General features: G+C 39.4%; 1 protein-coding gene across 3 annotated transcripts in view; it reads left to right on the top strand.

The window, feature by feature from the left end:
* PIK3C2G (phosphatidylinositol-4-phosphate 3-kinase catalytic subunit type 2 gamma) overlaps nt 1–26,240 on the top strand; it is a 275,977-nt gene that overhangs the window by 225,983 nt on the left and 23,754 nt on the right. For 2 of the 3 annotated variants that reach the window (XM_062591246.1, XM_062591238.1), the window contains exons 30-31: nt 3,742–3,817; nt 11,055–11,149. In XM_062591246.1, coding sequence (XP_062447230.1) covers nt 3,742–3,817; nt 11,055–11,149 — 171 coding nt within the window. The remainder of the gene's footprint in view (nt 1–3,741; nt 3,818–11,054; nt 11,150–26,240) is intronic. The other variant, XM_062591256.1, reaches the window with a different exon arrangement.

Genomic DNA, 26,240 nt, shown 5'->3' on the forward strand with positions numbered 1-26,240 from the left:
AGCCGTGGATATATGCCATAAACGGCTTTATGATTACTTATAGGTAAAGTCTTTTGCACTGTGGCTGCGTAAAAAAGCTTTAAAGTGGATGTAAATGGCAATGATTGCAAATTATATACACTCATTTTCAAACACACAGTGAAAACCAGGCCCACAGCCTTGTTTTGGAGTGACTAATGTTTTACACTATAAAAGTAATCAAGTTTGATATCGGGCTTCCCATATTTCATTAGTATTTTATTCACTGGAGCTACTCTGGATTTACAGCGCTCGGAAAATAGCTCCAGCGGTCCCTGTATGGAGTTATTTAACAGTGCGAGCAGAAGGTGCCCCTGAGGGGTGTGGGTCGCTTCAGCTCTGACCGCTTGTGTACTCCAGCAGGCCGATGTCAAGCCGAGCCAAAATGGAGAGGATTCAAAGTCTCCTCTTTTCCCTTGGCCTTTCCTGAAGGTATAATAGCTGCAGCAAGGTCAGCTTTTTTTTCCGATTTCCTTCTTTCCTGCTGCTTCCTCGTCCTGTTGAGGAATAACTGGAGCTCGTGTGTTCTCCGACTCCCAGTGTACCCTAACACAGTTGAAAAGCTAGCTGACGGTACAGCAGAGGCTGTTCTTTGTCACAAAATTAGATAAATCTGGCTGGAAACCTGTCTGTGTTTCACTGACAGCAGAGTGCTTTTCTAGTTAGGCTGTGATGGAGAGCACTAGGTAAATTCTGCTGTGCTACAGTAGTGCAGGGCTCAGTCCCTGAGGCCTGTGAAATTGCGTAATTCAGTTGTATCCTAGTGTAAAGGAAGATGGAATTTGTCCCTTTTGAGTATAATGGCTGAATAAAGATCGTGATTTCTCAGCAGAGCAACACCGATGTGCACCGATGTGCCAGTACCTGCCTGGGTGCTCCCCAACAGCTTAGTGGTTTTGACTGGTCTGGAAAAATACCAGAAATTACAATTTGAAGATTATTTTCTTATTAGGTAAGAATACTTAGACATGTAATTTGAGGCATTCCTAAAAATTCCAGTATGGAGAGTGTCTTAGGGAATTTAATTTGTATTTGCTGAGTTGAAGGTAGTAATTCTGAGAGAGAAAGGATAGGTGGGTGTTGGTGGTCATCGTCAGTGCATGTCTGTCGGCCAAGTTTGTCAGAGAGTCTCTCAGATTCCCACCTACGGGTGCACGTGTTTGTGGTAGTAACTGCTTATGTAGAAGCAGACTCTATCCACCAAAATAATTTGCCAGACACTTTTGATCATGCACATACTTAAGGCTCTGAGTGTCTGCTTCCATTTAGCAATGTGAATAGATGCACGCTTAGCTCTGAACATATGCTGCAGCCTTGTTGACTGGAGTCCAACTGACTGAAGTCCCATTGACTGCTTCAACAGGATTTAGGAACCAGTCGAAAGCTCAGGTTGTGCTTTAGTGGTCTGCTGACCAAGGATGACCGTAAGAATGAGTTTGCTTTGCTGAAGGAAGTCTAACTGCTGCTGTCCTGCAGTAGGCAGGCTTACTCAGCTCAGGGAGCAATTGCTGTCTTATGAGCAGCAGGGTGAAAAGTGCCTACTGCTGCAAACATATAAGGGATCACCTCCATGCCTTTTGAAGCACTTTGCTCTGGATAAACTGCAAAATATGTCCCTGTAACCTGACCTGTTGATTTTTTTTTCCTTTCCATTTGCCATCATTAGCCTTGTTGCTTCCCCACATGCTTCAGTATCAGGCTGAGTACAGTAGACACAGACAAGGAATGCTTTGAAATGAGCCCTGTGGCATCAGCAGCGTATATGCCTATCACATTCATGCCTGATGTAAAATTTTGCACCAAGTCCACTTGTGTTTTTAAACTGACATTTTTTTCAGAGTGCTATTTCCTTTAGAAACGAGAAATTGGAACGATCACCTGAAATAATCTTCCTGTTTCCTATTTACTAGCCTGTCTGTACCCTAATGAAAGAGTGAGCAGAGAGAAAGCAGAACACCAAGCTGCTCAGCACAGGGTTTTTTATTTCGCTTTCAAGTCAGTCAGTGTATCCTTCCTTCTACCTCCTGCCTACTTCTCTCAAGATCTTTGAACTAGAAGGGCTACTTAAGTTTCTCTGCTTATTTTCATGCTGTCAAGTAAAGGCCGAGCTGCCAAAAATATACTCTTTCAACCCTTGAGATTCCCTACACTTGGGACTTGTGCTAAAAGAGCAAATGCAGATCCACAGGAATAACCCTGTTATTTAAAGCTGCCACGGCCTGAAGCAGGTGTATGGGCTTTCCTCTATAAGCTAGCCTCACGAAAGGCGAGAATAATTGATAATACTCAGAATGGGCAGCAGTATACGTTGCTAATAGCTTAATCATTTGTCATTTAGTCGAAGGAAAATAGCTTTTTGGTTGATCTTTTTTTTGGGAAAAAAAAAAGAAAAAGAAAAAAAGAAAATATCAGTGTGGGAGGAAAAATTCCAAACAGTAGAATGAATAATAAGAGGCAACTGCTAAAATAAATCCAAATTGCTGAATCTTATCTCCAGGCTGATTGTACGCATCTTGTTCTTCTGTCTAACCCAGATGTTAACCGCACACTAGCTGCATTTGTCACTAACCTCTTCCATTTTGAGTTTTTTTTTTTCTTGCACAAATCATGCCACATCTTGTCAAACTGAAACAAGACAAATGCTGCATGAAGTACATCCTGTTGATAAGAGACACATTATTTTCCACAGCCTGGAAAAAAACAATGATGACATTTTAATGCTAGAATCTGAAAAGTCTCTTCTTCAGCCCATTCGTTACAGTGTCAGTCCATGTAACATCAGTATGAATGTAGCAATTCTAGCTGTGTTTGAACAAATGTGCATTCTGAAATGCAGCTTTATGAAAAAGCTAATAAAATGCAGTTACAGTCCACCTTTGATTCAGAGTCATAAGAGCTCATTTCAGAATTCATATTTTTATTGCCTTCCACAATACTCAAAACTGGAGGTCAGGTTTATTGTTTTAATTCTCTAAAGCTAGATGTAACTACCTGTTATATATGTTCACTGGAGCAGTACAGGTCACACACATAAAAATAAAAATTATAGTGCAGTGCATAAGGTGGATGACTCCTTAAGCAGGATAGGGGAATATGATCATCTCTTTCATTCCCCATTGCTGTCTGGTAGGAGTTAACTCTGTGTGGGCCTGTCCAGTGGGAGTGTTGATTAAGCCCCTGTGCACGGTGTATGCAACATCTAAGCATAAGGGAGGCTACAAGTTAGGTCAGATACCAGGTGTTGGTCCTGTGCCAAGGGCAAAATTCATACACAGTAAAGGTGTTCTCCAGCATTTGTTTCACTGTAAAAGTAGCTGCTTCTGCTAATATATATATATATAGAGAGAGAGACACCATGGATGAAGTAAGAATGTGTATATATAGCCTACTTGGCACACTGCTATTTAAAAGTATGGTGATAGAAAGGAGCCCAGCTGGCAGCAGTGAAGCCTCCCTGAGCCAGTGATAAGGGGCAACACTGTCCCCGCCAGTGCCTATGTAGAAGTTGTTTCCTTCAGAAGTGGTTAGGGCCTTGATTTTATCCCAAAGCAGCACAACAGTAGTAAGGGCTTCCTAGCCCTGATCGGAGGGGAAAGGCTTCCCATTGTTGCTAATTCTAATATATACATCAGAAACCTACCAGCAATCTGCTCTGAATGAATTAATTTAAGGAACAGATATACAACATATGATATTCCCTAAAGTATTTCTGTTTCCTTCCAGAATGAGCTGGTACTCAGCTTCTTCCTGAATTGGTCCAAAAATACGCTGGCAGAAGAATCATCATCTGTGATGTTAGGTATGGGGTTTACTAATTTTATTTGTTTTCTAATCAGGAGGTCTTTAATAATATTAAATGTAGTAATGCAAAGGCGTGTCTGAAGTGTTTAGTGCGGTTTTTTTGTGGCTATATAGATATCCAATAAATAATTCCTAGCTTCACAAGATCTTTGAAAATGTTTTAGTAATATGACCTGCAGGTTTATTTCACTTTGGCATATTCTCTTCATCCTTGCTTCATTTCTTTTTGAATAAGCATACCTACATGCAAAGTAAATGTTTATTTGCACAAACTGTGGCAGTTTTCTTGTTTTACAAAACAAAATCTTCAGGGAAGAATCTAGAGGAAAGGATTTGAGTCGTGACAACGCACAATGAGTATTTGGACAAGCAAAGGAAATTAGGGATGACTTCTAAAGAAGTCATTTGCACAATGAATGCAGCAGGTAAATAACAGTTCATTATGTTAATGCCCAGGCATACATTATTAATGATAGTTGTAATTCACTTCTCACTAAATCAGATTCTGCATTATTCCCTTTACCTTTGTAGTTACTTAACCCATTTCCCTCTTCTATCCAGCACCTAATTTAATCTAATCTCTGGTGTTACAACATTAAGCAGCAAAGCAAAAGCCATATGATGTAAACCACGAATATTTTATTGTCCTCCACTGCACTGAAGATCGTCTTCAGCAGTGAGCTTTTCGGCAAAACAAAATCTCATAAAGAAGCCTGCAGCTGCACTCCGCACTGGAACAATTCAGCCAGTTGTTATGTGTTGCAAGTGATAAGAAGTTTCCAAGATCACCAGTTATCCACATTTTAGAAAGGACTGCAAGTATCTCAGGATATTTTGTTTGGATGTCCATTATGTTGATATCTCCTCTCCGCAGACAGGGGATTTACTGTCTGTTTTGCTATGACTTTTTTATTTAATCCCTCAGAACAAAGTAATCCCACTCTGGCTTCTCGGCCTTTGGAAGATTCCCCCTGTGTGGAGTTTCTTTGATTAGGGTATGCCATTATCACATTACATTCATTATAGCAATTGGAAATTGCTAATGGTTGCTCTAACCTATACAAAATCAGATACTGCAAAGATGGCCTCAGTGTTGGGAAGATACGAAGCTAAATTTTGTCACAAAAAATCCAAACCAGAGTTCAAATGCAACCTGTAGTCTGGATCCAGGGACTGCCTGTCTCTGTAGACTCTTTAACCAAAGACATAGGCATGTGAGAGTGAGCTGAGGCATAAGGAAATTTAAGCCTCAGATCCTGAGAGGAATTTTGACGTTTCAGTAGGATTTAGGTGCATAAGAATTATGGAGAATTTAGGTGTAAATATCTCATGCAAAAGCATGAATTGAGCCTGTAATAAAGTTGAGAATTAAGTTACAGTGTCATAGCTCCTGGAGTGAGGTTCCTATCTAATATCAGTGGAAGAGTGAGCCCTACGTTTTGTAGTCAGTAGTGTCACCATCAGAGAAGAAAATAAAGAAATAAAGGTAAGAATGTATTTACTGAGTGTTCAATGAAAGCTGTTTGATAGATAACCCAATCTACTCGTTCACTGTGAAGTTACTGGTCCTGTTAAATGACGGTCACAGCCTGGTCAGGGGAGATTAATATCTCCAGCCTCAGTCAATATAGTTAGCCGGATTTTTTTTTTTTTTTTTTTTTTTTCCTGCTCCGGAACTCTGTCACTCTGTCTTCTGAAGTTTGGACACATTTTTTCTAGACTCAGCACAAAACCTGTGCCTGACAGGAAAAAAAAAAAATCTCCCTTTGGCCTAGAAAATTCATTATTATTATTTATTAACAGAATGTATGTTACATACAAGGGTCCAATTAGTTTACACTCTGTAAAAACAGAGAACAAGGATGATGCCTGAGTTGCTTTTGGTATGACACCAGTTCTGGGCAGTGTGGAAGTACATGATTTTAGTTGTAAATGGTCTAGCTTAGGTAAGAGAAGAAGTGCCTGTGCTAATTCAAGAGCATGTGCTCTTCATTTTTTTTTTTAAGTTTTACCTTTCTTATTGGAGTTATTCTGTATTCCATGTCCTCCTCCACCTGTTTGTGAGCCAGCTCACGTATCTGTACATTGCATGACACCCTCCACCATACCTAGATCCAGCCTGTGAGAAGGAGAAGGCAAGCCAGGCTAAGGCACAAGGTGGATGACTATGCCTAGCCACAAAGTAGCAAGTGAAGAGTGGCTGGGAAGAGCACAGTGCATTAGCTCTGGAGGGTCTTATTTGCTGAGAGTGCCCTGAAATGCTCTCGATTTGAAAGTAAGCTCTTTAGAAATGCCATAGTCAGGAGCTGGGGCAGGAGATACGTTGCAGAGGAGAGGCAATTACTGTGAAGCAAATACACCCTTTACCCACAGATTTCATTGCTTTACGAGCTTACAAGAGCCTTCATTTTTGTCTAGTTTAAAGAGTAACTCAGGTTTCATATGGCTTTAATATGGGTTGTACCTTTCCATGAGCATGGTGATTTCTCTCTCAGCCTTTACACAATCAAATCATCTGTCTCTCAGTTAGGATCAATATAAAATAAAGCCAGTACCCGGTACAAGCAGCTTATGAATTTTGTTCAAGATAGTATCTTTTTCTTACACTGTTTTATTTTACAAATGTTGTAGGTAATTACACTTACTAAAGTAAAATAAAAATTAAAATGTATGAATTTGTGCTGTGCTCCTAGCAATGAAGAGATTAAAAAACAGTGCTAAATTTACTTTGACATGAATACTGATTCAGTATTCCCAGTGGGGTGAATTCTGAATTATACTGAATTTTGTCAGCATTTCATTATACCAAGCTCACTACAAGAAAGGAAGAGCAGGATACAACAGGAATGATTTCACAGACAGCATTTTATAAAAGCCCTTAAAAACAAGCAAGAAAAAAAAATCCATCAAAATCATTTTGTTAACAATCTATGTAGTTTATTTTTCTGTTCTCAATGTTATATCCCCTGAAAGTATTAATATTTCAGACTGTTCTGTCAAAGTTACACAATCATGAAGTCTTTGCTGTTTGTTATAACAGTGCACAGCATAGGTCAAGTTCTGGCATGTGTGCCGACTGCCTGGTTCATTTTAGTGGGCTTCTGTCCATTTAGTGCACTGAAGAGCTGACTCTGTGTCTTTCTAAAGCAAAATCCAAGCTTCTTGAAAAGAAAAATGTGCAGTATGCATCTCCATGCAGAATCCCAGTCCTCTTGAATAGTCCCTAGGGAGAGTAGGATATTTTTTTCTCATGTTACATAGTGTTTCTGTCTAATGCAATTGCTCGTTCTCAATGTAAGGCTTTGGCCACAAGTTGCATTTCTATTTCAGATGCATGTAGTGTTTCACTGGCCATCAGTACTTCATGTTGGCTTACAGGACTAAAGCGATGAGAGGGTGTTATGCATCTGTGTCTGTATGTATCTACAGCTGTGTATTTGAAGTTGAAATCATTGGAGGCTTATCATTCCCTTCTAAGCTGTAGCTAAAGCAAGCAGCCAGTCAGCTAAGGCTGTTCCTGGGAAACAAAACAGGTTCCAGCACCCTTTTGATGCCAGGTGTCAAAACAGACCATCACCAAGAAGAAAGTTGTGAGACAAATCTAAGGGTTAGGAGAGAGAGTAATACTTAGCGCCCTCATGGTAGTGTTGTGATATTTATTTAATAAGTATTCACACATTGCTTTGTAGTCCACATGTGAAATGCAGTGTATCAGTAAATATAGTTTCCCTGCAGAAGATTTGGTCCATCTTCTGTACAGCAGTTATCGCAGTTTGTATTTCTCATGCACTGTGCAAAGCATAATGCAGAACTTGTTTTAAATTGAATACATTGCACAAAATATGGAATAAATGGCTGGTGGTTCCTGACCATGCTATAACAGATCTAGATGAAGAAAGGAACCATACCTTTGACAAGTCCGGAGATCGTACCACCCTAGGTAGGAATTAATTTGAACACTAATTTCCTTAATTTTGTCATCCAAAAGAAAGAAACAGATCCACAGTGCTCCTGTATATATGTTCCTTGATGAAAGAGATTGTAAAGTATCACAACATTTGAGCTCTTCTGCAGTATGTATTGGCAGCTGACTTTCATCTTCGCTCTGGATAAAATACTGTGAACCTCATTTTGGCTATGGGCAGTCAAACTCCAGGTCCTCTCATTTCATGTTTCACAGCTTTTCCATTGACAGCAGTGTGTGAAGAATCCATTCCTGGCAGGGAAATCTTGCTTCAGTGAGGCTTTAATCTACATCTATAACTGACCAGCATTTGGCCTTTGCCTACAATGGAGGGCAAGTAGAGCTTGAGAGTTCCTAAAAATGCAGGGCCTGAGCTCAAGTCCATCTGCCTAAGCTGGATAAACTAGAAATAATTATTATCATTTGAAGATAAAATCACCTGGACTTCAAAGGGACTGAATGTGGGAAAACCCTAAAATACAATCTAACAGCTGAGTGTAGATGACAGTAACTGTCTTTTATTATGAAACGTAAATGATAGAAGTTTCTCCCATGTGCATCAGACTCCTTGCCTTTGGTTCCTTTTTCCTTTTCCTACATTTAATTTTTTTTTTGTTAATTAGTGCTCAATGTATTACATAGCAAAAGTAAATATTTAAGTAATAGCCATGCTTATAATGTCTTTTTCAGACTTCACTTTGAATACTCAGTTAGAAGTGCATTTTCCCCTCCTGTGCTTTTCATTATTTTCAACTTGATTAAAAGCTTATTTGCATTTGCTTCTTGAAAGTGAAAATGCAAAGTCCCATAGAAAAATTCCTCCACTGGATATAAACATTCATGCTATAAAACCTAAATAAAGCAGAAAAAACAATAGTAGTACTGGTAGGAAAGAAAAGGCATAATGCGCAACTGAATACAAATGATGCAATTTAGTCTCTGAGATCTGCTTTTTCTAAACTGCTCAGGATGACCCACTACAATTCACAATATTAACAAAGCCCCTCAAGAGAATTGTGCCCTTATGTTCAAGCACGACTCCTTTGTATTACACTGTGTTTCATACTCTAGGTAACTTTCCTATTGGAACTTAAAGGAAGAGTCTCACATGTTTTTTAAAAAATGGCAAAATTATGGCTTTGGATGGGGGAAGAAAAAAAATTTTTTGCTTGCTTTTTTTACCCTCAAAAAAAAAAAAAAAAAAAAACTAACATTTTCTGGTTCATGAAGTTTTCATCTCCTATTGTCCCCTATCCCTCCCTGTCCCTGTTTGCATACTACAAGCAATGAAATAAGGTATTGCCTAGCTAAGTGATTTATCAAAGTTCATAAAGGACAACAACAAATGAAGAACTGCACCTATGTCTTCCAAGTCCCAGCTTAGTGATTTCATCATAAGATTTCAATTCTTCAGGAGTCTGTTTCAGGCTCTTCTCTAATTAGGATGTGATTAAAAATGAATTTGTGTAGTCTCTAAAGGAAAGAAATTTGAGATGGGTTCATATTCTAAAATTCCAGTTCAAACACCAAATGCTCAGAAGTGTTTGTATCCAGACTGCTTGGAAAATTTATATTATGGCTCTGGGTGTCCATAGTACATTACACCACTGTAATTCTATCTGCTTAGCAGTTACTTTAGCCTCGTTCACTCTAGAGTTTATGCTTTTGGTTTCTGCATAAAAATATAGCCAATGATGTGGCTTGTTTTCTATAACTTCCCCTCTGCTGCATCCTCTGCTGAATAACAGAGGAAAAGCTGAGGAGATGAGTTTGATGTCTTGTTCTTACAGCCCTGACTGGTAACAACTCTGCTGCACATGTGGAAAAGAAAGAGAGAGCAAGAATGAGTCCACAAATGTCTGCTAAGACTAAAAGGAAGATGTGAAAATCCTGTCTGTTGGTGATGCTATTTAGGACAAACAGTCCCGATACACCCCCAAAACCTTCCTACTGCGAGTGCGTAATCCTACTGTGTGAAAGTGATTCTTTAATTCTCATCATCGTTCTTTATTCCTGCCTCTTTTAGAAAGATACATTTCTATTTAAAGAATTAGTTACTAGTATATTGTACTGGCTCGTGTCGTTGTCTCGTCCCACTTGGTGGGTTTAAGGCTAGTGTGTCAGGGTGGCAGACTGCAAGGCACATGCAGGGGAGCAGCGCTTTTCTGTTTGAGCTCTTAAGGTCACCTACTTTTTTCCTAGTGAGGTAAGTAAAGGAGAACTCAGTTCATGCAAGCTCACTGTTTTGCCATAAGGTTAGCAGGGTTAAATTCTTATTTTCTACAATAATGTAAATAGATACTATTGGATGTAGCATGGTTTCCGTCTAAACAAATGAAGCCCTGTTTGCATAAGTAAAAGTGGGCTAATTTAGCTAGGCAGTGCTTGTCCTGTCTTCAGTGATCACGTTGTGGGGAACACCATGGGCTCCACCCATGGTAACATGCCTGTTACCTGATATGTCATGGTAAAAACCATCTGTGTATTTTCTCCACCGTCTCCATGAGTCAGGTAAGTTACATTACCTACCCCACTTCAAGGAACCACCTTTTTGGCAGTGAAAACCACTGGCTCAATGCCTCCAGCAGAAAGAAGGAAAAGGATATGCTCAGTCATTTCTTCCATATTATGAGCTTGGTTCTTCTTGCTTGGAAACTCAAAAATGTTTTGTCACTGACTTCAGTGGGAAGAGAGTTAGACTCTGTAAATGTATTTTAGAAAAAAATCTGTGAAAGCAATTGCCTGCATGAAAACAAGCCTGGAACAGAGACAGATACAGAATGAGGAAGGCAAAATTTATATCTGTTAGGTATAGATATTGTTATTGTAAATCTATGATTATTTTGGAACCTGTCTGCAAACCTTTATGTCATTTTTTTATTTCTGTTGGGAACTACAAAAAAAATCCAACGTTCTTAGCTATACGGAAGCATCGCAACAACAGTGTTTAGTGCCATCAATGGCTACAAAAAAACCCTCCACTTATTTACAACTTAAGCATAAATTTCCTACCAAAATTCTGACTGGTGTCAATTAGAAAGCCTGGAACCTCACTGTCAGTGAATATACAAGCAAGAAAATGAGCACCACATGTCAAACCACTTCCTTAAATGTTTGTATCATACTCGTTATCAATGTTTTCTAATTTCATCCCTGATTTAAGCAGGTAATCATCAGTTTATGTATTAGTTCCTGTGTGAAGTAGTATTTTAGATATGTGTTTACACTGATCTAGTCACTAAAAAAAATCCATTGATTTGGCCTATTTTAGGTCCTCAATCAACTGATCATAAGCCTGGAGTGCAATTAGTCATATCCTATGAGGGCACCCAACTGACAATTATGTTGAAACATATAAGGAACATTGTAAGTATTTTTATCATAACCTATCCATTGTAATCCTTTACTTTTAACGTGAAAACGTTAATCCTCAAACATCCTTTCTGGGATAATTAATTTTAACTTAAAATTATGGTGATGCTTTCCTGTCATCATTAACGCTTTCTTTCTTCCTTTTAACTTGTTCAGTGTGGTTGTAGTTGTGGGAGAGATGAAGAAACTGTGTTGGCTTAATGGCAGCTTTTCCAGGCCATACGCAGAACTAGCTTTGATGACTGATTTGACCCTTTTTGCTGGCATATTTTGATAACAGTCAGACATAAGGTGTCATGACACCAACATGACTTTTTGTGGGATGTCAGCGTGGGGTTATGACAGTGGATCAATTACCCATACGCTTTCCTCAAGTCAGATGTAACTGGTGTATCAACAGGGAAGAACTTGGCAGACGGAGTCGGGGTGTATTTTAAGAAGCTGTGTCATTTGGTATGATGATGCTCAGCTTTGTAACACACTGTCTTTCATGAGGCTAAATGGTAAATGCTGGAACCAGACTATGAGAGGAGGAAGCTGGCAGAGCTCCCACAACACAAGGCAGGTGAAATCGGCTGGTGAAAATATCTTGAGAGCTATCGCTGGTCTCAGCGGAGGCAGCTTGTCTGCCATTTCGTAATGAGCTCAGCTGCCTAGATCTGCTCTTGAATTCCCAGTTGCTCAAGTCTCAAGTAATGGCTGTGGTTTAGAGATCCTTCGCCACCTCGGCTTGCCTAGGAAATTAAAGCACTTCTTAACTGATGCGGATTCTTAATGTGTACATTTATGTCTCCTACACCTCAGACTGAATTACAATCGCTCTACCTAAATGGGGCCAGAGTGAGGAACGTATGCGAGCACCAGCCAGTAATGAAATGAGACTGACTGTTTAATTAGGTGTATGAGTCACATGAGGCTTCCATAGCCCCAACTGTTCTCTGTTGGCCACTTTGGCTTCTGCTTTGCAATTCAAGCATATTCATTTTGGTCCATATCATCCAATAACATTTGGGTCCTGAGAGACTTGTCTTTTGTTTCGTATGCACCCCCTTGATAGGTGAGATCAACCTCTCCTGACGGGTCCAGTTCAGAGGAACCTCTAGCTGGCAAAACGTTCTTCTGTGTTACACAGACGGAGCCTATAATATTTTATTTTCAGGATGCAGTATAAGGCCCTCTTTATTTTTTCTGTTATGCTTTCTTAAACCTGAATGACCTTGATAAACTTCTGGTAAACTTATGGCTATTGGAAGGAGTGTTTTTAAATAGTACAAGCAAATTGTCATTTTCTTAGCATTATTGTGAGTTCAGCCAGGTGATGTGCAGATGTGCAGGAACAGAACAGCAGCTGTTGAAAGCAATTTTTCTCCTTGTTCCTATCATTTTAGACATATAAGCTCCTGACTGTGTTCTTTAATTTAGAAAGTTCCAGCCTTTTTAATTAAATAAAAACAAATTACAGCATAGATAGCTCTGGATATCAAAATTTATCAAAATAAATCTGGAGTTCAGTTCATTATGGAAAGGGACAATGCACCTAAAGTTATTATCTACCATTTGAAAGTAGATACCTTACAGTGAAATCCAATAGAGTCAAATTTTAGTCAAATTTTAGTGAGATTGCAGAGAAGAGCTACAAGTCTAATTCAGAAAGACTAACAATGATTCATGACTTGAAAGTAAGGTCACGATTTAAGCAGCCTGACTTTGGCAATCATATTTTTAAATCCTGGGCTTGTGTATCCTTCCTTTCTTCTGTCCATCTGTCCATTGTCATCTGGTCTGAATTACAAAATAGCTCTGCTTTGGGGCACTATGATACTGGATTACCTGCAGACTAGAAACCTGTAAAAGAAAAGTAATCTTTTCTTAGTAATCTTTTCAGCTTTCCAGTCCCATAGATCAATATCTCTATCATACTCTCATACTGTTTTCTTTTTCTTTCTTTCTTTCTTTCTCTTTTTTTTTTTTTTTTTTTTTTTTGATTTGAACAGGGATTTAAATGTATGCCAAGATCATATCTTATTCAAGACGTGTTAAAGCTATTTCAGGAATATTCGGTCTTTTGCAGAGTCTCACTAATTATATTTTAGTGGTTCATCTGTGCAGAGATTACTTTGCCATCTTGTTTAATTTCATAATTTATCGTAAATAATTTTTGTATTGCTCTTCCCCATTTAATTTATCTCTATATAGAGATTTTATGGTGTGTTCAGATGCAAAAATAATTGTAGTGGGCCAAATTAATCCCAAATGTAGACTCACTGAACTGACAGTTGTTGTGATGGAAAATGACTCTTATCTATTTAAATAATTTTTATTTATTGTTTGTATGGGGGTGGCTCTATGGATTTTAATAAGAGATCCAGATACTACTGTACCAATCATATTAATATGTGATACACAGGATAATCTCTAAGGAGCTGGTGCTGTTTATAGCCATTATCAAGTGTCCTATAGGTTCTTTAAAGAAGGGAATAGCTTTGCAGGTTTTTTTTTCATGAAGCTACTCCCATTCCTGTGGGATGTCACAGAAGAAAATGCTATCGCACTTGAAAGAGAGTCGGTCTGGAGCAGACCTGCCAGAGGACTGTCTCATGCGGTTGCATGCATGAACTCCACAGTGCAGGTGCTTTTGATCTGATTCATATATCCACATGTGCCGGATTTGCTGCATATGTACAGATCAGTTATTCCTAGATCTGCTTCAGAATCTCCCTAACCACAGCAACTTTTCAGTCGTGTTAGGAAAGCCAGTCCTGCTTGAAGAAAACTCTATTAAAAATACTTAAAGGAATAACAACAGAGTAGAACAGCCTTATAAATTTAGGGACTGGAAAGGACCATTACTCTAATCTAACCTCCTGTATTTTCTCACAGAGAAAATACTTGCATCTAGACCAGGAATGTAGGCACTGAAAGTATTCGGATGGAGGGATTTAAGAATGGTTGCAAATGTTTCTCTACACTTCAAAACTGCACATACAGCAAAGAGGAATTCCATTAAATAGATATTTATGAGTTACTAACAATGGTGTGAAGTCTCATGATTTTCGCCAGAATTTTATAGCTTTATGTGAATCCTGAGATTCTATAAATCAGGTGACTTACACCAGACTCAGCTTTTGCTGATGATCTGAAAGGCATCACCATAGTTGCTGAGAAAAGCTTTAATCTAATTTTCAAAGATGCAAAAGCCATGATGATAATAAAATGCAATTTTCTAAACATGTATATTATGGAATTTTAAGTCAGTCTCTTGGGGCACTTAAGTCAGCACTCAAATCCAGACAGTGCAATACTGTGCACTGTGTGCATAGGCAGTAGAGGCAATATTGTCTTAATCAAGTGAAGCTGGAAGGCTGGAAGCTGACCAAAATGAGCCTTGGCATGGAATTTCTTCACTGAGAGAGTGACAGAGCACTAGAACAGGTTGCCCAGAGAGGCTGTGAAATCTCCTTCTCTGGAGATATTTGAAGCCTGCTTGGATGCAACCCTGTCTAACATGCTCTAGGTGGCCCTCCTTGAGCAGCGGGGGTTGGACTAGATGATCTCCAGAGGTCCCTTCCAACCTTACTGATTCTGTGATTCTATGGCATAGTGATAAAAGCTAGAGAGGTTATATGGAGAGACTGGGAGCTTTTGCCTGGAGTCTGGGGAGGATGTGACAGCAGAAGGGGCTGGAGCAGGGCTAGCTTCTTACACAAACACAACAGTGCAGTACCTGGCAAAGCACAAGAAGTGGTCTTAGGAAAAGAGATGGGATCCAGGGCAAGGTTTATTTTGGCTTTTGGAAGGACTTGTCAGCTAAGAGCAAGTGCAATCCACTTGTGACAGCACAACACGGAAAAATGTGGGAACAGATGGGAACAGGAGAACAGGAAGAGGCAGAAAGCAAGGCTGAGGGAATACCATAAAGCCATAGGCTCCTAGATCTCTTAGAAACTGTGTAATGGGATTTATGAACACTGAAAGACATGTAGGTTTTGAACCTGAAATGTTCAAGTCCACTGCCCTTCGTCCAACACAGAGAATGCTGGAATTCAAGGTCATAGCAGATTTAACATAGGGAGGGCTGTGGACTAGCTTAGTACTGGGCAGCCAGCAGCAGCAGGGCTAAACACCACTGCACTGCTGCATTCTCTTGTCTAATCAAAAAGAGACAAGAGGCAGAGGAAATAGCCATTTCTGATGATCAGAAAAAGTTTGGTTAATATATTTTTTGCAGTTTCAGAGAGAATCAGAAGGGAATAGTGGTTCAGCACTGGCACAGAAGTATGTTTTGTCCATTGCCATGACTTCAGGCATGCCCTGTTTTTCTAGATAAGCAGCTAAACTTTTCAATCCTTGCTGCTCAGCATTCTTGCCCATTACTTCTTGTGGACAGAATAACTCCTCAGGGCGAGTAGGGAGCAGAAACAAAGCCAACTTGTCCCTGAGCCTCATGCCTATAAATGTTGCTAAAATTCAGGAAAGCGTGTGTGGGTGATGAATTTGGAACCAATTTTACAAGGGGAAAATATGCTGGAAGAAAAATAAACTCCTACAGTATTTTCCAAAACTACATCCAGCTTTCCTTTTAACAAAGCTCTGAAGCTGTCATGAACCTCTCCCAATGATTAATGATTCTAGGGTAGGTGATATGTGGGTGACAAATTAGTAATCAGCTTTAGGCTTACACAGACATCCAGCCTCTTCTCCACTTCGTGTCCTACACCATCCAAGTACAAATTGCTTCCAAAAAACATTTGTAAAACGTGATAGATGAAGGGCTTGGGGAAGAAAGGTGAGAGCCAAGCTTTCCCTAAGCCAAGGGGATGAAAGACGTTTCTAAGCCTGCAGGTGCAGGGCAGTAGGGGAGTCCCCAAGAGCAGTATAGGTGAATGCTTCCCCTGCTTTTGCTGGGCTTGGCTTTAGCTTGGACTGGGAAGGAGGGCAGATTTATTGTTGCTTCAGAGTTGGTTCTCATCTTTGTTCTCATTGGTGTGCTGATGTTTATGCTTTAAAAACTGTTATTATATGCAGATCTAAATGTATTACCTGCCAGCAGTTCTATGCCCATCAGTTAAATAAAAAGGGCCGCATTTGACCCTTTCAGAATATTATGACTGTATCCTGCTCTCTTTACTGCAGCCCTTGGTTTAGCCGAGAGGGATGAGGAAGAAGTTCCACAGCTAGGTGAAGCCTGGCAAATTGCCCACAGACAGAAAGCAACTGGGAAGGAATCTCTCTGAGCAGAACAGAAGTTATTCAGATAGAATCATAGAATCAGTAAGGTTGGAAGGGACCTCTGGAGATCGTCTAGTCCAACCTTCCCTCTCAGCAGGGTCACCTAGAGCATGTTAGACAGGGTTGCATCCAGGCAGGCCTTGACTATCTCCAGAGAAGGAGACTCCACAACCTCTCTGGGCATCCTGGTCCAGTGCTCCGTCACTCTCACAGTGAAGAAATTCCCCCTCACCTTCAGGCAGAACTTCCTGTAGTTCAGTTTCTGCCCATTGCCTCTTGTCCTGTCACACGGGACAACTGAAAAGAGTTTGTCCGCGTCCCCTTGACACCCTCCACCCTCCCTTCAGGTACTTTTACACATTGATAAGATCCCCCCCCCCCCCCAGTCCTCTCTTCCCCCAGGCTAAAGAGGCCCAGCTCTCGCAACTGCTCCTTATGTGGCAGGTGCTCCAGCCCTCTCATCATCTTGGTAGCCCTATGCTGGACTCTCTTCAGTAGCTCCATGTCTCACTGGACACAGTACAGGAGATGAGGCCTCGCCAGGGCTGAGTGGAGGGGCAGGACCACCTCCCTTGACCTGCTGGTAACACTCTTCCCAATGCACCCCAGGATACCATTGGCCACAAGGGCACATTGCTGGCTCATGGTCAGATAGATAAGTATCAGTGACAGAATTAAATCAGCAGTTTGGGTGATGGAGGAAGGTAAGACATTCAGATGATGTTCTCTCTAGACTGCTACTGAAAAGAATAAAAAGCCATAAGAAAGCTCTTGAGCTAACTTTAGTGTATAAGGAGATTGGATTGAATTTCACATTAGTGGTTAGAAAATGCTTTTACTTTAAAAATGAATGTAAATTAGCTTAGATAGACGTGTTCTCTTTGAAACTTGAAATTAGCTGAACACCTATAAACAAAAGGTACTATTACTCAGCAGTAGTTTAAATCGGGAAGAGAAGATGTCTGCTCTCGTGGCACAGGGATTACTGTTGGATTCCAACACATTTGTCATTTAAGATGTTTGACAAATACGTTGTACCAGTAGTTGTGTTATTGTTCTGTGTTAAACCCTTTAATCTATCACAGTCGAGTACTGCCTCAGCTCTAAATTCCAACTGCTAATTTTTAAGCAAGTAGTTCCCTACATAGTTGATCTGTGTTGAAGAAAGAAATCAGCAAGTTCTGTTTAATAAATGTGAGTGATCTGAGAGACAAAGATGAACAAAAATTAAACTTGCCATTGGTTGCCAATGAGGAAAACTTTAAAAATAATAGTGAAGATAGGGCAAGAGCAAGAAAATAAAAGCGATTTGCAGAACCCTACAGGCAGCCTGGACAAATGAAATCTATTACCTCAGGGAGATATAGATCTATATCGTATAGTAACGTCAGGAAAAAACAAACAAACAGTGAGATGTGAGGCTGTTATGAGAGAGGGCAACGAGAAAGGCCAGATCCTGATGTCATGGCGCAGAAAGGAAGTAGTTTGTCTTTGTCAGGCTTTGATGCTGGAATATTTGTCTCAGGGAGATACTTGAAAACTAGGATGCAAGTTCAAAGAACATTTCTCAGTAGGGTTGCTTGGGACTGATTGATTCTTGAGAAGTGATTTATTGTTACTATAACTTAAATTAGTTAAGAACGGCTTAACAAGGACACAAGTCGATTGTGCAGATATTTAAAGAATAAGACGGCAAGGTTCAAGAGGAATTATTTAGGACATTAAACAGGAACATAACTAGAAACACTGCAATGTAATTAAGGAGCAGAAATTGCATGCATCATATAATGAAATGCTTGCTTAGGGAGGGAGGCAGCAAGCTGTGGAATAATCTAGAGAAAAGTGGAGGAAGCTCTGTAGAGCTCTTTTTTGAGACATTGAAAGTAGTCTGTTCCAGGCACATAAAAACCTTTTTAAGTAATTGATTAAGAAAATGAGAAGAGATATACTGTAGCATGAAGATAGACATACCACTATCACTGTTTCTTTATGCATTTTTGTATTCACTTGCTATCTGTGCCTAGACAAGGAGAGAAGAGGATAAGTATGTGACCAAAAGGCAGCATTTCTTGTTAGTTCAGAAAGAGCAGTAAAGGTGCACAAGGTTATATCATTACTTGCTGGAGCTAAGTACTAGTCCTCCTTGTCTGCTGCTGCCAATGGTCAGTAAAAGATATGAGCCTCTTCTACCTGACAGTTCATAGTCCTGTGGTTGTACAGACTCTTCCCCACTTTGCTTGGGTCTATCCTAGTACACAGCTCTTTTTTCATTGTTGAGACAAAAAAAAAAAAAAAAAAAAAAAATCACTCCTGTTATCCTGGGTATCAATTGTATATCTTTTCTTTCTTTCTTTCTTTCTTTCTTTCTTTCTTGATCTTTCTGAAAGTGTTCAATTCTGGTTTCAGAGCTTTATAGAAAGAAAGGCTTGGAAGGCAAACCCTTGTAACCATCTGGGTATCATAGAGCAATGCTTAAACTGAAGTAGCTAAAATGAACAGACTTCCAGGGGCTTTACTCTCAAGTGACTGAAGCAGATCAGCTTAAAAGGAAAAACTTTGTTAAGCATTTAGCATTGCTACATGCTTTGAAAGATTCCATTGTTTGTGTATCTCTATATGCCTTGACCTAATTAGAGTTGGATTTAGTTTGAAATTAAGGCACCTACACACATGATGTGGTGGGATTCGGTTGCTTGATCAGGGTTATTTTAGAAACCATGAAGTATCTTGTTTGACTTCCAACTACTACTCCTGGGTGCTGGTCTCCCATGAGGTCTATGTTATATTCCTGCCTCCATACACAGATCTTTTGACCTCTTTGGCATGAGGCGCCTGAATTGTTGTTGTATTTAGGCAACTGAATATTGCTCCCATTATACTCAGTGAAGATTTAAGGCTCAATTCAGTTTCCAACCACAGAAGATGAGCATGGAGACCATATCCCATCTGTCCTTAATTAAAGAAAGAGATCTGCTTAGACTTCCATGGAAACTTGCCTAGCAAGCTCACATATACACAGTAATAGGACAACACATCAACATTTTTGCCAAGAACTGTGTCTTTATTGCAAGGCCTGAGCTGTGAAGCTGTCCTTCTCACTCAGTGATTGCTTTTTTCTCCCATTTGATAGCCAGCAGGTTTGGGACAGTGTTGGCATGATGGTGCATCCACTCTTTAGAGATTTTGTGACTCAGGACAGCACTAGACACTATTCGTGCTGGCATAGCTCTCCTCATCAGGTGTGCAGGATACGGTCTTCCAGTAACAGCTAGACTACGCCGGTCCTTCTCTGTACTACTCTACTACAAACAAAGCTGAACCAGCAAACCTGCACGTTTTGGACAATAATACCTTATTTCACTTGGGAGAGAGAAGGCTGGAATAAACCATGGTTACAAAGCACTGTTTTTCTTGAATAAACAGCACCTACATTAGGCACAGTTTGTGCATTTGGTGCCCTGACAAACTGCATGTGGCGCAGACAGGTTGACAAGGATGTTGAAGATATTGAGCTGCACAGTGTGCAGAAGCTCTGTTCAGAGATTCAAAGCGGTAACAGTGACAGATCACCTTTGCATTTTTATCACAGTCAATGACGAAGCCGTCTGGAGGTTTGCTCCATTGCCACCACCAACATTGCTGGTTTTCTGAAAGGTGGCAAATGCCTCCCAGAACTTCCCTGAAACAACACATATGTTGTTCTGAAACAACAGCTCATTTCATTTCCCTGCATTAGATTTGGATCAGCTTCATTTTTGTTGTTGTTGCTCTGCCAGTGACACACCACAGTGTGTCTTCTCTGTTTATCTGCATACCTTATATGTGCATGAGATACAAATAGGAATGAAGTTGCTAACAGAGAAAAGGAAAAGAAATATGGGATCCAAAAATATGAAAAGAAAAAGCTTATCTTGGAGACCAGCAGTTAAATATTTTCCAGTTTTAGGTGAAAAAGTAATTTATGGAAAAAATACCTCATTTGTGCTATCACTTTTGGCCAATTGCTTTTTGTTTTTTCTTGTCAATAGCATACAGTGCACAGTGCACCACAGCAATATAATGGATTATCTTTCCTGTAATTATTATTTAATTACTGCAAAGATGATTTTCTTTTGCATTTGCTTTCAAGTCATTTGAAAATATTTTGTGACAGAAAAATAAAAAGCTTAGTGGCAGAGTCAAGTAGAGGAAGTGTTCAGTGCTTTGCAATGCGCAGATCTCAGAGGAAAAAGAAGGAAGGCTCTTCAGGCCCATATTACGATTTATGAAGTAAGAGAGCAACCTCTCATTCAGACAACAATGTCAAGATTTATGTATCTTATTAACCTGTTCCTTGAAGGGACCTCTTCCTTGGGGATGTCATTGTTTTAGTCCTGATTATTTTCTCAAATCTCTAAATTTACAATTAGCCCAGAGGATTTTATCCTTTCTAAGGCAGGGGCTGTATTTGTTAATTAAACTGCAGCTTACAAAGATGGAGTTTAGCCATTTCCTGCTACAGTACATACAGACGAGACTACACCACTCAAAGAAAGTGAATTACATATGCATCAGTACTGACGGCTCTTCCACATTTCTTATGAGCTTTAATTTAGTCAGGAGGCAGCTGCTGCTTTGTACAGGTTACTGGGGGGTGAGACTGATTTCTTCAGTGGATTTTTTTTCTAATCCTCCTTTACTGGATAATACCCAAATTTGTCTCATGTCTAAATTTAATCTATATATATATGCTTTGGAGATCTGATTTTTTTTCTAACCATTTAGTATAATAATAAGTTGCTTAAATATGTAAGGACATCTTAATGTTAAATATTAAGGAATATTTTGTAGTCCTTCACTACAAAGAAGTGAAATAGAAGAGAAATTCTTAGGGCAGTGTAGGTAAGAGAAAAAAAACAAGATGAAGGTGAAGGATGGGAAAACTAAGTGTCAGAGCTACTGGGCAATCTAAAGGACTTTTCCCCCCGCTTTTGAGGGAGTAGCTGAAATGGGAGCCTGCCTAAAGCCTGAAGAATTTTTTTTTTGACGAAGCGGAAGAGAGTAACTGAGATTTGAAAATGTCCAGGAAATTAATTTTGGAGGAAGAAAGCAAGTTATTTATAGAGGAGGAAAGGTGGCATTAATGAATGCAAGTTGCCTTTGGTCCCTTTTTTTTGTGTGTGTGTGTGTGTGTGTGTCAGGATGGTTGAAAATGAATAACTGGGAGAAAGAGAGCAGCAGCTGGAACTATCAAATGTTCAGGTGCCACCAATCTGTTTCACACCAGGAGAAAAAGGTGGGAAAGTATCTGCATGTCTAAGACCAAGATGCGATGACATGAATTTGAGAGATGAGTCACCTAAAAAGAAAACTGAATGGCATTTAGGAAGAAATGAGTTTTAATAAACATTTTAATAAATTATCCCTGAAGTGTCCTTTTACTGTCATGAAAGTTTCCTTAAAATTCATCTGAGCAAGGTCTAGAATTCATGCTCATGCTAAATTGCATAGTTTAAAATATGGCAAATTATGAAGAAGCATTTAGCCCTTTTTAATGTCAACAATTAATCCATCCTTAAGGAGAGTTTTGAATAGTTAGTAAAGATCAAGAGAGAAAAGTCATTAGGATAATGTAGTTCTTGTGGAAAAATTAATTGAATTTCATCCATTATTTCCCCGCCATAGCTAATATATTTAAAATTGAATTACACCAGTCATTACCTTTCTGTGTGGTTTTCTGTAAGTAAATATCAATACTTTTTTTGTTTTGGAAAATAATATTGGAAGGAATAATGGAACATAGCCATAACAGATATATCTCTGGATTAGTTTTTCAGTATTGAATTACAGCTGTGGAGGGAAATAGATTCAAAGTATTATTTACTTTCTCTCCCTCTCTCAAATATTTTCAGCACTCGCATTGCTTTAGAGGTAAATAACATTTCAAAAAGCAACTGTTTTTTTAGACTCATATATACAAACAATCATAGCTCAGTTCCTTCAAAACATCAGCCATTGTCAGAGTCAAGTAGGCAGGTCTTTCTCTGAGAAAATTGTACAGTAGTGGCTTGTTTGTGTTTGAAGAAAGCACAGAGTCAGCTTCCAAATTCAACTCATTTTTTTTTTTCCTTTTATCTCCAGATCAAAATCACTGGGGTTTTTTGTCCATAGGCATAGTAAGGAAAGCAATCATATTTCTCTTGGCAACTTGTTTTTTGTTTTTTGATTTTTGTTTTGTTTTGTTTTTGCAGTCAATGCATTTTTACAACTTGAATTCATTTGCAGGTGTACACAACAGAAGAACTAAGGCTTTTGGTTAAACCATGCTCTAGAACAAGCATTTAAATTGGGAGTAACTTCCTTTAAACATTTTCAGAAGTAAACCATTTTCTTTTCAGGAGACTTAGTCTATTCCTTCAGGTTTAGTGAAGTGACTGCAGATTTAAATATAAACAGAATTCAAACTAAAACATTGTTTTTATCTGCTTGTTTAACCATAAACACATTCAAGCTGTAAGAGTTTTGCAGAATAGTTAATGTGCAAAATGACATTACCAAGGGACCCTCTGGTTTTCCTGCTGGCCTGGACTGTGGAAAGATATCAGTGATTTTTGATCCACTAATAACAGAAGGTTTTCTTGCTAGATACTAGAATTGACTCATAAGGCTCCTGGAAGTATTATTCTATGGAAATCTAGAAATCTTACGATTATGAACCCATCAGAAAAAATGTTCTTTGGACCAAATGAGACTGGCATCTAGGTCTGATATTCTTCACATTTATTTAATATATAGTGTAAACCTGCCAATGCTTTCTGAGGTAAGAGTGAAAGGATATCCAGTGGTTTTGCTTACTAAATGTGACACTGTGGAATATGACAGCAGAGATCATACTTAGGAAGAAAAAAATATCTGATGTTTTCTCCATTCTCTTTCATTCAAACAGCTGCTCAAATCACATGTGAAAGCCTGAGAAAGGATTAGTTTGTCCCCAAAATTGGAGTTTTTTTCCTGCTGTGTTAGTTCTCTTAATAAAACACCTTACTTCAACTTCAGATTTTAACGGTCTTTCTTACATTAGATACGCATTTAGAAAGATGATAGTTCTACCATGTTAATCCCACTCTTGGTTTCAAGCTGCCAAGATTCCTCTTTGTTCTTGATATGGAGGATCTGGCAAAGTACAGCTCCTTCCATGGCCATTGCAACTCTTGTCCCAAGAAAACCTTCACTGAAGCAGACCCTTTATAAGAAAATACTAAACTACTGTGCAAATCAAAAGAAAAGCTGACATAAACTGAGCATATAACCAAGTTTATGTAGGGACTTACGAATTTATACAAAGAGAATATTGAGATCCCACCTTAAATGTTTTGGGATTCATTTTGATCTGTTTGTAATTTGGCTTTGCTCTCTTCATGGTTATTCATTAATGTGAAGTCTGCATTTCATAGGTAGATGATTTGATAGGTGTAACTAACTTATGCCTGAAGGACTTTGAAAAGAGCATCTGCAGAAGATGATTACTTGGACTAGTCCCACCAAGGACAGAAGCTTACAGCCAATGAAGCTGTCTGTTGTATTACTATCCAGTGCTCCACTGTGCCTTTGCCTACCCAAACTCTGCTCCTATAAAGCCCCAGTTGATTTATACATGCTCTTCCTCTACAGTTTTGGATGATGAGTTTGTGATGGGAGAGGGCCTTTTTAAGAGTTAGAGGGTTTTGACGGATGTTTTACGTCATGTCAGGAGTTACAGGAGGGTAGTTGAGTGAATGACCTGACTTGGAGTCCTTATGCCAACACTCAGTTGAAGCTCTTTAATCACTTGATGCCTTATCAGAGCTGTTGCAGTTGGAGACTTGGGACACTTGTGGAAATTTGACTTTGCCTGACCTGTTTGCCTCCCTTGGCAAGGGAAGCTGGAGCAGGAAAATATTATCTGTAAAGCAGAAAAAAAAATAATCCCCCAACAACCAGAACTAAGATCTTCAGTTTGAATTCAGGTGGCTGCCTTTTAAATTGCCTCTCTGACAGTGACACTGCTGATTGCTACTATTCATGAAAAGTGGCTTTGTTTTTAGTTCTGAAACATCCCAGAGCAACTGCTCTGCCCTGAGTTTTCTTCTGTGAATTGCTAAAATATTCTCTTTTTTTATGTTCTTTCATGACCTTTTCCTCCCACTCACCTCTTTCAACATATAGTTAGCTACATTCAAAGGGATAGCAAGGAGTGAGTTTTCTGCCTGTATTTCATGTAGCCACAGTAGTATTGTGAAATACCTTCCTTAAAATTTGGGAGGAGCTGGCTGGTGGAGGAAGGTTAGTTGGCTAGAGGTTAGACAAGGTGTTAGAATTGCTTCTAGGATGCAAGGAGCGACTCAAAGGTACAGAGAGGATTTTATCTGTCTTTTTGTCCAATTCATAGCGCACTCTTTTGGATACCCATGTGCTGTTAAACAATCACACAGCAATCAGCTTGGATTCTTTCCATTGCAGGTGAGGGAGAAAGCTGTTTCTCATGCAAACTACCCTGGCCCGTCTGTGTCTGTTATCCTGAAGCATGCAGAGCAGGCACAGCACACATGCCTGCACCCTCTCCTAACTCCCCAGCTCAAAGTGGAGCAATGTTTGACATCCTGCCTCCTGAAAAGAGCTTCCCCTGGGAGCAATGGATAGCGTGGGCTGGCATTGCTTTTGGAGCTCTGGCTCACCCTGCGTGGCCAGCAAGCAGATGCTGCCGTTGTTTCTGCTGGGTCCTGTTTTGCTGCCACTGACCTGAGCTTGCACTAGTAGCTCCAACATGGTTGCTGCACAGGCAATACACTGCTGAGGTGATTTATAAAGCCTTAAATTGTGTGGGATTCTCCCCATACTGTATTTCTGTGCTTGAGCTAGTGAAGATTCTTGTGCTGGGCTTCAGTTGAACACATAGGACAGCCTTCTTCATGACCCATCTGCTCGCCCCCCACCTTGTTTTTTAAAGATGCTCCCCTTTTTGTCTGAAGCAACTAAAATTTGTTGGCCTTTAAGGTACAGCAACACTCATCTCTTCATTGAGAAGGAAAGAGCTTGATTACAGTTAGGATCCTGGTAGCTTGGACTAATATTTAAGGCTAGTTTTCCTTTTTATTTCTGATTTTCAAGAGACTATTCAGCTTATCGTGATTTGTATTCCTTGATTGGAGTTTTAATATAGTCCTAGATCAACAGAGATGGACTTTTTAGTATAAATCATAAATACTGCATTAACAGTGTGGTACTCTGTCCTAGGGAAATATCTGTTAGCTTCATTGACACTTAAAGGCATTCCTATTTTGACAGGTGAATCCCACCTATTTAAATCCCATGTGTATTTTAAAACAGATATACTTTGGGGGACCTTAGTGACAGTAACATTAATCGTTCACATAGGGTGACAATATATGATGATCTGAGCAGTACATCTTTTGATGATGTACAGTGTAAGCCATAGCAATATTAAGCTGTGCAGTTGACCACATCATTTGCCTTGAAGGATCATTTCAGATATCACAGAGCAGAGATTTGATATGCAAGAACTGATTGCTCATACATACAAGCGCTGTTTTTCTTCCCAATAGAGAAGTTATTTATTGCTAGAACACCAGTGGTTTCTCCTTTCTCAGAGATGTGTTGTTGATAATGCCTGTAGAAAGCCCCTATTTCCAGTCACGTACTGTGAATAATCAAAATCTGAGAAATGACTTTATTCTGAGCCATGTAAAAATAGAGTGGTAAGCATAAAAGCAACTGCCTATATAATGCTCTGAGTTCGTCTATTCTAAACATTTTAAAATCTTTTCTTTTTGCCTGCATTTGCATTTGCATCCTGTCACAGCAAGTTTACCTGCCAGCT

The sequence above is a fragment of the Rhea pennata genome, chromosome 1 (genome assembly GCF_028389875.1).
Source record: "Rhea pennata isolate bPtePen1 chromosome 1, bPtePen1.pri, whole genome shotgun sequence".
NCBI classification, from domain to species: domain Eukaryota; kingdom Metazoa; phylum Chordata; class Aves; order Rheiformes; family Rheidae; genus Rhea; species Rhea pennata.